The following is a 14002-nucleotide window of genomic DNA, read 5'->3' as shown; positions in this document are numbered from 1 at the left end:
TCATATCTACAAAAAATACAACAAAGACCCTATTTTATAATATATATTTAATATGAAATTTAAGTTACCTAAAATAGAAACTTTTATTCAAGTTCTTAAAAAATTATAAATATTAGTAGGTAATTTGTAATAAAAAACGTTATTAGTGTTTATAAGAGCCGAGTCATTGAACGGGCAAACCATTAATAATTGTAGGTGAGACTGCAAATTAGATTCTGAGGGACGGTTCAACGAGCACAAAAATCTTCAAGTCAAGTCTGGCCCAGTTTTTTGTTTGCAATTTGTAGAGACTCGCATAGGGGCAAACGCTTCTCTACTTCTGTTTAGTTTGAAATGAAAAAGAAATAATGTGGTTTGCGTATGCCATCATCCCTTTACTGAGAGCTGGCAAATTATCTTGTGCAGAACTTTGTGAAGGAAATGAACCAACTACTGCGCAGCCCCAGTACTGATCTCCACAAACAGATGGACGTTCCCAGATCCTGTGCACTTGATTACATCATGGAGGAATGATTACATGTACACGTATATTGAGGGAAACAACGAGCGCATTATGTGTACCCGTCATGCATGTCCTGTACATTACTGATGATATGCTGAAGTTCATGGCTTTTGCGTTGGGTGTTTCGATAGTGTGAGGTCTCGTGACGCGGGAATTAGAGCACATACACACAACCAGCATATGGCCAGGAAGGCAGAAATCATGTGTCAACTTAATCAAGGTCAACATCAAACCAGTACCGGCACTCATGGCAGTTCTGGCTGGTCATTGGTGTGTACAGTTACTGTTGTGATGACACTTTCAGTTTTCTTTCAACTCGGTAAGGGCATGTTGCTGTGGTCAGGTGGTTACTTAGGCCTATGCTGTAAGTGAAGGGATGATTAATGGACGTGGACATGATGGAGGAATCCAATACGGCCTAGACCTACATCATCACATGTAACAATAAATAAGAATATATGAACCGCATTGGATACCATCATGATTTCGTGCAGTCTTTTATCATGTTTATGGTCTTGATCTGATGATATCACGGTTAAAATTTGTCCCAACTTGACTCAGACCAATATAGTATTCCCCCCCCCCCCGAATTGTGGGTTCAATGTCTTCCATACTCCCTCAGCCATGACACCGGACGTTGAACCCCACAGTTCTGGGGGTAACCAGTGTCCATGCATCACGTCGTACATGTCCTTGTGTGGGTCACAGTAGGCCGGGGTGGTTATTCATAAAGAATGTTGATGATGTTGGGCACATTTGGCCAATCTGTGTGACATCAAGTAGTTCTACGCAATTGATCCTGCAAGAAATCTCCAACTTAATTTCCCCATTTTGAATTAATCAATCTGTCACAACCAGGAATTAGGCTACAAAAGTAAAGGTGACTGCAGAATTATCAATAATTTGTGCAAAGATATTGACTGATCGTGCAAAGACTGGGCGATTACACACATGGACCGATCGTGCCCAACAATGACACTACGTTAAATTCAACGGGAATGTTCTCAACTGGCATGACTCTTTTTTTCCAGTTCTCTTGACCTATATTCTCATAAATGTTCTGAATATGAAGATTTGTTATCATGGTGGGGTATAAATCCATCGGAACAACCCAAAATAATCAATATGATTGTTGTAAGATGAAAAGAAACCTTTTTAGCAGCCCTTGGGGATGGGTTCTCAACACGAGTTGTGCTGCATCATTGCAAAGATTTCTGAAACCAATGACATCCCAAAGGCTGTAATAGTTTGCAAGTAGAGAACATGTGATTTTCTATTTCCCTGGGATAGTCCCCAGTAAGTGGAATTCCTTTTTCCTGCTCATGTGGTGTGATGTTTGCTTGATAGCAGGAAGCCTGGTCAAGTGATCAGTGATCAGCTCCGTTTAGGAGCTCAAATGCTACTCCTAGCCCCCCGTCCCTGACAGGCCTGAGTTGCCTGAAGCTCGCGATAATGTGAACATGTACTTACATGTAGATTTCCTAGGCTGATGTTCATCAAGGGTATGGGCCGAACCAAAGTTTACAACTTAAAAATAAAGAGTAGAAAGTTTAGTAAAAATTTCAAAGTTCCTCCTCCGTTTAAACAAAACAATCCTGGATGATGGACTCTTTTTTTACTTTGTGATAATTCTGGATGCATTCTTTGGATTCAAAGACAAACTTCTTTTCTTTCCTTTTTTTGGCATGGGAAATTGATTGGTCTAGAGTGATTTCTCTTCAGGGAATTTTGTTGTAGAATTAATAGTCGGGCATCCATCGTGAACACTACAGGTTCATGTGACTGGTGCTGGGTACTTGTGAAACCTTATTTTATTTAAAAAAAAACTCACACTTCTCAAGCAATCAGTAGAAATTTTATACCCTAGCCTGAGAAATTAGCCACCTAAATTGCATCCTCATTTTGATTAACTGCATTACTGCCAAGGTACAAAAACACATGGTTCACACTAAAAATGGCCGTGTGTTTGACAGGGCATTCTCTTGTGCCAGTCCCACGCATTATGCTGGCTCTCAGGTAACTTGTACCGGGTAACTAGTCTTACCCAGTTTTATCCAGATCAGTGTTTATCGTGTTTGGAAGTCCAATGTAATCAGCTGTATCTGCTGGGCTTCTACAAACTGAAAGCAGGTCATTCCTCCGGTACAGTTCAGTTTAATACTTTGTTAACTCAAGTGTTCCTAATCTGATTTTGTCCAAGTCTTGCCTTGTGGCACGGTTGAATTTGAATATTCATTATTTGGAAATGGACACCACGACGTACATGTGCGTGTGGTTGTGCAGAAGTCGGGCTCTGAAAAATCGACTTCAATTTGCATTTGTATGGAAATACTGTTTATTTACTTGTCCCGACTTGTACACCGTTGCGTAGTCGTCGTGCCCTCCATGTGCTTGTGCATGTTGACAAAGAGCCCCGCCATTATCTGTTGGTGTCTGGAGCAGACCAGTTTGGCTGTATTTGAAGAAAAGATCGGGCTTAATTCTGACCAATCTGTGCCTATTTTTCGCCACCCTAGATGTGTCGGCCATTGTGCGGGCCATATCCCTGTGCCTTCTCACCTTGGGCCTGTTCACATTTGTTCTGTACCTGGTCGGTGACAGACTTGAAGCGGGTTGGAAGTGGTTCTTTCAACGACAAAAGTATCAGGAAAAAAAGGGCTCAGGTAACCTTTCAAATATATTTATTCCCCAACATATCGGTATCCTTATTCACTGTGTTCAAATATCAAGCAATCAATCTAATTATTAATTAAACCCTCAGTGGGAAAAAAAATCAATATCTGTACCCTTCAAAAATATTCTTGCATTCATTACAAAACGCTTTATCATTCAAATCAAATAATATACATTAGATCCAAAGTCAATTTGGCTTCCTTTTTCAGTGCCGAAGGTTTTACAAAAGTTTGAAGCATTTGGGTGCAAAAACTTTGACATGAAATTTGTACCCCAAGTTAGGTCTCAAATTTTATAAGTAGAAAACTTCAATTCTTTGGTCACATGAAAATAAAGAATTCTAGGCTGCCCAGTGTAAGTGCTACATTATGAAGTTGGCCTGCCAATTCGCAAGAGGCTTGTCCCTCTGTTTTTCTACTGAAGTAGTCAACATCAATTCAGCACTGATATTGTAGCATTTATCTTGTCAGATATTACCGTTCCAACAGATGTAACAAGATAAGATTAAGGCCTTCAAAGAATTGCAACGTGACAAATTATTGTTTGCCAATTATTACTGTATTCATGAAATGAGCATTGAATTTATGAGCAAGGCACCTACACTGTGCATAAGGGAGCAGCCACGATGACATGGCAGTTTTCTGAAGTGGCTTTTATGTGTATGTACATGTACATCTGTACATGTACAGTCATTGCATTGCCAACACTGTATACCTGTATGTACATGTACTTTTACTCAACCCCTTTATTAACATATTATGTTTCCCTTTGCATTCAGAGTTTTTTGCCCCTATCGATGATTGATATCCATCTTTTTGGACTACCGGTACCCTGCAAGTTAGGGACAGAAAATTTAGAGATGAAATTTTCGCTTTTTGTTAATTGCGTATGTGTGTGTGCAAGGGGGGGAGGGTTACCCACTCATTGGTGCAGTCCCACATTTGCAGCTGTCCATAAAGTAACTAACAAAATTGTTGTTGAAAAGCATACTGGGTTCAAGGACAGTCCCCGGGTAAAAGCTCCCTGTGGAACAACTGTCCCAGGCTACATGTAGCTGTCGTTTGGAAGAAAGCAATGAAAGAAGGCCACTCCCAACGATGTGGCTAAAGACGCAGTTTGGGAACTTGCCGCTAGTAGTTTGTTTTTCATTCAGTGAAGCTGAAGGACAGCATGTCGGGGATGCTGCATCTTGGCACAATTCGTAACATGACTCAGCAAATTGTGATTTGAAATTGAGACCGTGGAGTATTGTTTGTCATGGAACGGGCACCATCAGTTAGCTCTAACTTGGTGAGGTTAGTTAAAAAACACCCTTCTTTGGCTTTTTTTTGCCGCAAAACAAACATGCTCCACTAATGACAAGGTACAGACTGTACCTTTAACTATTCTGGGCTCATACAGTTGCTGACACATAAATCAAAAAGTTGGCACATGTTTTGGGGTTTTGCGCAAACATAATTCCTGTGAAGTTTCTGAATATAATATGAAGGAATAAAAACAATGGAATAAGAATTCTGGCTTCTTACAAAACCAAAATCCCAGGGGTTCTGCCCAAGCACACTTAAAAAAAATGATAATCCAGCTACTGAACTTGGAAGCACATTTGACCAAAAAGTGGCAGTTTAAGAACTCAATTCTTAAACTGAAGGATGTCCCCTGTGAATTAGTTTTTCTGTCATCACAAACAGAATTTTTTGTCTCGGAAAAAGCACTCATTTGTGAATGTTGCTGTGAAATACATACATGTTCCTGTAACCATATTCTAAGAATGCCTTGTCCAAATTGCCTGAATCGACGCTGAATCATAAAAATGGACGTGTCAAGTTTCATCAGTTAAATTCTTTATCGTGACCCCCACAAGATCCAAAGGGGGCAGATCTCCACCCCTCCCCCTAAGCTGTGATATTGGGCAGGAGGGGGAATCAGGACAGTCACAGAGAATGTATTCCTGGATGGGGGCGGGGGGAGATTACTGGAGTGTATTGAAGATTGTTCAACTGAGGTGTATTTGTTTGGCACATTGTTTGGCATCAGGGCTGTCAGCAGAGGAGTTATCCCATCAACAGAGGGCAGTATGCGAGAGAATCCAGAATGAATACAATGAGAAGGTAAAAATAATACTGCCAGGGCTAATAGGTTTTTTTTAATCTGTTCACTGTAGGCAGTGATTGTCTGCTTATTCTACATGTAGCAGCACGTTGTGCAATAAAGTATTCTGTCGCAGTTTGTCAAAGAATTTTCACTTTTGTTTATCATGCGTACATCCTTCAGCGACATTGTTAACCAAAAATTTCGGTGCTCATGCTGTTTTTCTGAGAATGGTCATACTAAGTGCTTAATGATGTGGTTGACAAAGCTATCAATTTGGGTACAGGTGTGATCATATCCCTCACTGAGTTTGTATCGTGTTTGCTGGATTAACTATCTGTTTCTCTGATTTTAACAAAATCAATATCTAGTGTGCATTCCACACAAAACTTGGCCCAAGTTTAGACGAAATTTCCCATTAGCATTGCGTGTATTACAGTGAAAGTCATTCAGGAATTTGGCAGTGTTTGCATTGGAGCACAGCTCAGTGCTCAGCCCATTTTCTGTGAATTGGAGGCTTCCAGGTATGAAGCGGAAGTCGCGAGGCCGAGACGGGAAGCAAAGAAGGCTCAGCTGGAGAGGGAGTTCTACAAGTTTGCTGGACCGGCCTGGAAAGGGGGTGCCCGGAGTCTAGACGTGAGTAAGATCCTCAGTTCAGTATCATGCCAAAGGGGAGACTCCAAATGCAGCGTGTCACCGACTGGCTACCGCAGAGGGGCCAGCTTCACAGCAAATGTGGATGAATTCAGCTGCGTTTCACGGGACATTCCCGATGGCCCCCACCTATGGCAGAAAGCACTGTGTCTTGGAAAGCTGGCTTGGTAGGGTAGTTAACGTGTACCGCAATGCTTTCCGCCTTTGGTGGGGAGCCTCTGCAAATGGTCAGCGAAAGCATAACCATGTTCACAGGATTCGTTTACAGGAAACCGGTTGGCAAGTGGTATTCCATTTCCATGTGGACTCTGCAAATTTCTTCTGGGCTACATGCTACATGTACACGAAAAGAGAATTTTTGTGCGTGAACAACGATGAATGTATTGAAGCTCTAAATGCGTTAATGTTCGCGTGATATAGTATACAAATATTGACTGGTGTCGTAAAACTAGCACCTTGAGGTGGTCTCTGGAGCATTCTATTTCCCAAGGCAAAACTGAGGGCAAATGGAATGCCCCATGTATCACCAAGGGATTGGTCAATCCAAAATGCTTCCTTTTTCCACAGATATGCACTCAGTGTACTGGAACCGACACACAATAAGCCATGAACTTGAAACGACAAAAACATCGAAACCCTGTGTCGGATTGATTTTTGTTTGGGTCACTTCACATTTGATACGGATAATGAATGTCTTTACATGCGTGCTAATTTTCAAAATGATCAGGCAGGTACTATAAGAGCTGAGTTCATGAGGGTGAAAGGAGATCCTCTCTCAGTTAGATGGTCCCCAAAACAACCCAGATCTTTTAGCGTCAAAGTGGAACTTCTCTTATTCATTCTGTTTCCACTTACCCGTTAAATCACTGGTCCTAAATACATGAACAATTGTACATGGACCTGATGCATAGTGGAGGGAACTATTCCCCATGTTCTGCATTAACAGAATGCTGTGCAATTTCACACAAACCTTTCGCTGCTCCAAATATCGACATTGGCAGTAGATTGTCCTTGCCGCAGGAGGCTACTGTTGTCTATAGAAGCCTCAGAGCTGGTTACGGGACCTCCAGCAGATGGTGCCGAATGACATGTCCACATCGGCCAACAAGGGGGACAAACATCACTAGAAGAACTAACTGGAAGTGAGAAGTCAGCACACCGACATTGATTATCTGCCCCCAGAAAATGACGGACAACAGATGGAGTGTGACATTTTGGAATAATGGATTCCTTTTTGTGGAAAACCAGAGTGTTTGAATATCACAGTCCTCAACAAATTACAGATAGTGTGTCAACAAGACCAAAAAGGCCCACTTGCAAAGCGCGCAACATAAATTAACAAAATAAATTGCTCCACAAAAGCTGGTTACCGGCCAGAATATTGTGTGTAGTGATTAGGTTTCAAGTGGTTCCCAACACAATTTCGCTGAATCATCCCCAGAGCATGCCTGAATGTATGCATGAATACATTGCGCCAATCAGTCATGTATTGAACTCCTGATCATGCGGATGGACATACATGTATGTACCCGATTTTTTTCATAGTATGTTGCTTTTTGTCCATATGTTTTTACACGTAGTCCTCAGCACAAAAATCATTTTGTGTTTTCATATACTGTAGTAACTTCACTCTAGTGAAACAATCACATTGATGTCTTGTTTAGACAGCGTAACTGTTCAACGGTGAAACAGTTGGAGTTGTAGCAGACCTCTCGCTTAATCTTTATCCTGATTGGCTAAACCGTTGTCACATGATACACTGACACAGCCCAGTGTCTTGACTTTAGCCTGAGTACATGCCAAGTCACTCTTCACCAAAACTTATACCAGGGCCTTGTCTTCAAAAGAAGGACAAAACCGTCAAGAACTCCACTTTTTTACAGCTACTCGTAATTATTCTAAACTGTACTTGTACTCTGCCTCTGTAGTTGTACCGGAAACATTGTCTGCAACAGTTGTTCATTTTTCATTTGAAAACTGATGTGAATGAAAATCCCAAACAGACGCTCAACTCACTCATAAAACAAACGAGAAGAAACGATCTCACATATACTGGTATCTATTACCATTTTGTGGACACTGGGGGAAAAAAAAAGCCTAAACAAGCTGGGAGTCGGCGGCGATAAAAGTATTGTGCATCGGAAGTACTTAAAAAGCCATGTTGTACAACATTTCAATGCACGGTTGACACAGTATACCATGTGCATGTGCAGTGACTTTAATGGCCGCCAGCAGAATTCTGCCTTTGAGGCCTCGCCAATTATGTGTAATTGGAGTGTTGCTGTGCAGAGGTGTGAATATGGATTTTGTATGAAGCCATGCGCGCAATTGGTTGTTCGGAGCACCGTTCCCCCTTTCAGTTTATGTTCTTAACCTACTATCCTGGGGACGGGGGAAGATACAAGTACCCTGTAGTTGCAATCAACCCAGTCAAAACGACTGAAAAATTCCGAGAAGAATTTCCCATTCACATTCACAGGCAAAGTGTGGGGAAAAAAAGCTTTGAACAATTTTCCCACTTGTGGAAACAGGTGTGAACATTTTTTCCCACTCGTGAAAAAAGGTGTGCAGAAATTGCCCACTTGTGGATTTCCTTTTCACAGAGGGGGAAAAAAGTGAGGAACATTTTTCAGTGGAAGGGGAAAATTTTTCACAGTTTGTGAAATGAATATTCGTCTTCCCTGATGGGAAAAAGTGTGAAACTTTTTCCCCTTTTTAGGTTAACTTTCAATTGCAGTGTACTGTACATGTACATATAGCACTGTGAATGGTTTTTCCATCTGGTGACTTTGAAGCGTGTCCATTGTCATTGACACTGTGATAATGGGCTGCTTTGGCAGTGGCTGAAAAAATTCAGTGATGGCAGCTTAATGGGGTGTTGTTGATGGCACAGTATATGCTAGTCTGTGGTGCATTTTTAGACTTTGTCGGCCTGGTGCTGTTTGACTATGTCCCTTCAGGAACTTCGATGGCAGGCCTGTAGGCTGGAGGGGTTCGAGCAAACCCCCCCCACTCGCTTCTGAGTTCCGCTTGGTGGCGGTCTTTTTTTGTGTGTGTGTAGTCCCTACTGAATATTTTAAATACTGTATACCGTAGGCCTAATATTCGGCATACGAGCCATGGCTTATACGTTGATTCTCAAGCTCAAGGTGACCACAGTTCTGCATAATAATGAGTCAATCTCCAGTCATGTGTACCATCAGGAAGTTCCGGCAAATATCCACATTTCAGGTGTTTCAAAGGGTTTGAAATCATTGTATTTTTGTTAAGTTTCTTCAATATTGAAAACTGCAGTGTACAAGTCTTACATGCAACCTTTGGTTTGCGACAGACAGGCAACTTTTCAGTGTTGTATTCTCAAACTCATTGTGATAGGCCTTTGTATAAAAATATGTGGTCACAGTGCCAAAGGTTCCACTTTTTGGTTTGACGATCCCCCCCGTCTCTGGTCAGGCAACGGGCCTGGATGGTCAATATTTATGAGAAGAGCCAGAGTACAACACATAGGCGTTTTTTTCCTTTAAAAAAGTAGAAATTGTTGAAAGTGAATAGAAAAACATGTCATTTGCCATAACCTTCTGCTTCTGTGTATTTACATGTAGACTTATCCTAATACCATTTCAGCCACAACATTTCTGCCTTGAATGAAATGAGCTGTTGGTTTTCTAATTAAAATGGATATCGCACATTGTCAGTGCTGCAGAAGACAAGCCTATTGAGCTTTTGGGCAGCCAACTATGTGCATGTACAGACCTCCGCGGCCAAACAGTGCCATTGATTTCCTCAGCCTGCATGAGCATGAGGGAGGAACAGGTGATAAAGCCGAGTTGCCATGGCAATATTGGCAGCTGCTGTTTAATATGAATGATGATACCAACTTTATGCTCTATTTGACAGTTGTTGCAGTAAAACGCTATTCCTGTTGTGTATTGAGGAGTTGTCATATATGCATGTTAACCTTTTTTAAATCAACTTTTCTGGGAATTTTGCATAAAATTTACCAATCATTGTCTTCAAAATTCTAGTACTTACAACTTTAAAGGTTGCTCAGTCGTGCATTCTACGTCTGTTTGACTAATTGTAATTCGGTGCACTTCTGAGCCACCTGATACAAATATGTATGCAAATCCTTTCAATTAACCAGGCGATTTTTTTTTTTAATAAACGTGTTTATCGTGGATGAACTTTCAGAATTTATGCAGCCGTTATTAGTTATTATGCAGTTGTTACTTCTTGTGACCTTATATGTCTGAGTATGAAATTTTATTTATGAAGTATTTGTGCTATAAAGCACGCTCATGCATTCTATTCATTTGCATTACACGTCCTGCTTCAAAATGACGTCACACTTCGGAATTCTATAAACTTCCTACCAAAACGTGTCCCACATGTCCAATTTTTATGAACAACTACTTTTGTTTCAGGACAACCAAAGCAATGATGAAAAGGCCGGTTCTGCTTCAAAGCAGCAGTTGCCTAGGAAAGGGGCACAGGGGACGAGCAAGGATGCAGCCACCGTCAGGAAGTTGCCTGATTCTGCAACAAGACAGCCCCAAGCTGTGCCAAACAAGCCTAAACAAGTAAAGAAGCTTAGACTTGGTGAAATCATCACATTTGCTGACAAGATGTTATCAAATCGAAATGTTCACAGCACTGAGAATTTGTAGTTGAATTAAAAAGTCCCAAAAATGTTTTATCAAAAAATTCATTTTTGAAACAGAACATATTAAACATTAGTAACACCACAGATGAAAAAAAAATCCTCAGATTTGACAAAGATCACCCTATGTCATATTTCAGGTATTTTGTCATTCGTATCGATGCCAAATCCGCCTGGTCTTGGCACACCACATCACCAATTGGGCTTTGCCCAAATGCAGCCTCCGTAATACTGCGAGAACACTAAGGTGTCTTATTTTTGCCCGTTGTGGTTGATTTTGATCACGCAGTTTTGCAAGAAAACCAACGCCATATTCTTTGTACTATACTTCAGCTTTAGCATCAAGCCCCATGTAAATTATAAGTCTGCTCCCTCCACAATACCTTAAAATCTTCCGCTATGCCAAGAACATTTGTGAAGGTTGAGGTGAATAAGTTTTGGGGTGTCTGTCAGTGTGATCCTACGTTGTAACGCTACAGAATTTTCAGTCTGTCATCCATAAAATGAAAAAAATGCATTTTTTTTTCTTACTACCAGGTAATAGTATTACCAAATGAGCCCGACACAAGAGACAAAAAGGTAAGCGTCTAGAAAGCAGAAAACAAAGTTTTGCTTGAGAGTCGACAATTCTGCTCAGAGAGATTCTGCTTAGAGATGGAAGCATCGGGCCCTCTGGCTTCTAAGCGTTCAAGTAGTACAGAGGGTACTCGTCTTGAGTTACCAAGTGAGCATGGTAAATTTCCCTGACAAAGTCAAAGCAAAAACAATGGTGCAAGGCTTCATTGTGTTTGTATGTCATTTGCCCAACAGTGTATAACGGTGGCATTGAGAGGTCTACGGGGCACAGTCAAGAAGAGACGGTTTCTTTACACAGAAAAAGTTCAGGTAAGAAACGAGACTCCACAGGGACCAGACTATGAGGTGCAGGAAAGAGATGTAACGGTGTGGACAAAGGCAGAACCAAAATTTCAGGGGGAAGCAAAATTTTGGGCAGAGAGAATGAGGATTTCTTAACCCCTTCGCTACGGAGGACTGCTACTACCACACCATTGTGTGAGGATTAGTGCATACCACACATACAGTCTATTCACCATGCAGCTGCTGGTTCAATGGGGCCTGCTGCTGGACAAAGCCCTCCACTCAGGGCATACCACAGCCCAGCAGTCACAGTCAAAATAATCGCACCGTGAAGGGGTTAATGAACTCCCTCGGGTGTGAGACTAAATGTGGGGTCTTCTTACAAGTTTAGGAAGGACACGAAATGAAGTCCCACTAAAATCATCTTGATTGTATATTTAAAAGTATAAATGCCATATCTATATTGTATTCTGAGACTTGAGGTACATGCTTTTGGCAAATTGCAACACTGTTGGTCATTTGATGTGCACACTGCCTTCCTGTGAGTGTAGTACCTCTGCAGTTATGGCTTCTAATTTCAGTCACCAAATTAGCCTTTGAATACTGAAGTGCGACGTCACTGTGATACAGAAAGTGCAGTGTAAACGTACGCGTGCGTGTTGGTTCACGAGCCGGTTCTCGCACTGATGCCTCTTACGCACATAATTGTGCACATGACATAGTCACTTTGGTACTGTACGGGCCAAGGGGTGTGGTCATGTTTGCCTACAGTTACGTCGCAAATTTGACCACTTAAAATTCTTAGTTTGTTTCTCTGTTGGTGTGGTCCAGATGTCGCACAGTTTCCTGAGTTCTGTTTTTCTGTTTCTGTCACTGTACATGTAATTGCTGCTGTCAACAGGTGCTTTTGGACTGGATGGCCAAGCAAGGCTACCACCCCAAACTTTACACAGTCTGCACAACGTTCCCGCGGAGGGACTTGTCCCAACACGCCGAGGAGACACTGGAGGATATGCACCTGGTCAGAGACGTCGTGCTGGCGATCGAGGAGAGAGACTGACGTGGCAAGTCGTAATATGTGCAAGAATCCACCCACCGGCCAGTCCGCCCTCCATCGCCATAAACCTCAACTCTCACCGATTTCTGCAATTATGTAGCAAGCCTCCTTCATATGCCAGACCAAAATGCAGTATGGCCAATGGCTCGTGCTTGGCACTTTCACTCACTCACTCACTCACTTACTCACTCACTCTCTTTCATCGTCGGGGGACTTGAGGGAAGCTTGAGGGCTTGGCACTTTGCTTTCATACAAACCTAGAGCATCAGTTGGAGTCACTCACAGTACGCTGCGCCCCTCCATGTTTGTCCCCCAAAAGTCCATTTTCAGTCGGCAGATTTTCATCTGCATCCCTGCAATGCTTTTAACTGCTGCAGTGACATGAAGACTGCAGTCATCCTGCCATCGAGATCGGCGCAAGTCATCAGGAATGAAGATGCTGATTGGTTGTAGCATTCTCTGCAGTAATTGGGAGTTGTAAGATTAGGTATGATGATTGACAGCCATGTACAATCAATGTGTAATGGAGTCACAATATATCAACCTTTTGCCCAGTGCGGTACTCACTTCCCATGCAAACTTCTGGTAGTTGTGTTCTTCCGTCTGGAGTCCACAGAGAACTGGGGGGAAAAATGCATTTGAGATGTCACATTAATGCGAGAATTGCCGTGAAATCTTCACTGTCTTTAATATTTGAAAGTGGCGGAGGTTTACGGGGCTAGAAAACACTGGGTTGGTTTGTTCGTGTTTTCTGCCCATGAAGTCTCCAGCTGATTTCAGCTTGATGATGGATGCATGTACTGCCCTCTCTTGTCCAACTCCAGTATCATTCCATGTTTTTTTTCAATGACAGTGCAACATCAAAAAACCTGTGCAGAAGAATTTTGATCACCCGTTGAGTTCCACTCTATCACGCTGCAGCCATAAGGCTGTATTATTAAACATATGCAGTGAATTGCTAATTGAGGTTCCCAACCCAAACACACTTGCTAATTGAACCGTTGGGATAGATTCAAAGCTAGATGACCATGTATGAACTCTGGCCAAATACATGTACTATCATTTGTACAAAAACTCTATGTAAAACAAATTGCAGCATCTTATACCATTTTCTTTTTTTTTTTATAGAGAGAATAAAGTGCCTCTTATTGCAAAGTGTAGGTGATATAAAATATAACTTGCAGTAACATGCAAAATAGATTTTCAGTTATTTTTCTTTTACCACAAGATTATTGAATCACCAAATTAAGTACACTCTGTTTAGAATATTTATTCATGAAGGATGAAAGAATTTTGGAAAGAGTGCGTTTCGTATTTGTCATTGGAAATTTGAAGGAGTGCAAATTTGTCAACATATCATAATTGTGTCTTGACATTTTATGAAGAGACTCGTATGTTGATGATTGGACGCTCTTGCATGTAATGCAGATTGTCCCAGTCCTGGGGGACTGCTCTGAAATAAATAGAAAAGGGGTAAAAATCAAATTGTGTTTGATTAGTGGATTTTCTG

The 14002-nt window shown here is 41.6% G+C and overlaps 1 protein-coding gene across 3 annotated transcripts; it reads left to right on the top strand.

The window, feature by feature from the left end:
* Positions 1-269: 269 nt before the first annotated feature.
* LOC110974011 (UBX domain-containing protein 8-like) lies at positions 270-13977 on the top strand. Of its 3 annotated transcripts, none has more exons than XM_087129692.1 (8): positions 270-821; positions 3019-3165; positions 5210-5283; positions 5780-5899; positions 10342-10506; positions 11115-11156; positions 11388-11462; positions 12337-13977. In XM_087129692.1, exons 1-8 carry the CDS (start codon positions 683-685, stop codon positions 12493-12495), a joined length of 921 nt encoding a protein of 306 aa, XP_086985818.1. In that variant the 5' UTR covers positions 270-682; the 3' UTR covers positions 12496-13977. The 3 variants fall into 3 exon arrangements, with proteins under 3 accessions (XP_086985818.1, XP_086985819.1, XP_086985820.1); XM_087129693.1 differs by having other exon boundaries at positions 278-821; positions 10342-10497; XM_087129694.1 differs by having other exon boundaries at positions 679-821; positions 5788-5899.
* Positions 13978-14002: the final 25 nt, after the last annotated feature.

The sequence above is a fragment of the Acanthaster planci genome, linkage group LG19 (assembly GCF_054643075.1).
Source record: "Acanthaster planci isolate LZ-2023a linkage group LG19, COTS_SCS, whole genome shotgun sequence".
In the NCBI taxonomy this organism is placed as follows: Eukaryota; Metazoa; Echinodermata; class Asteroidea; order Valvatida; family Acanthasteridae; genus Acanthaster; species Acanthaster planci.
The sequence above is the reverse complement of the archived record's forward strand: the minus strand, read 5'-3'. Positions and strand labels throughout refer to the sequence as shown.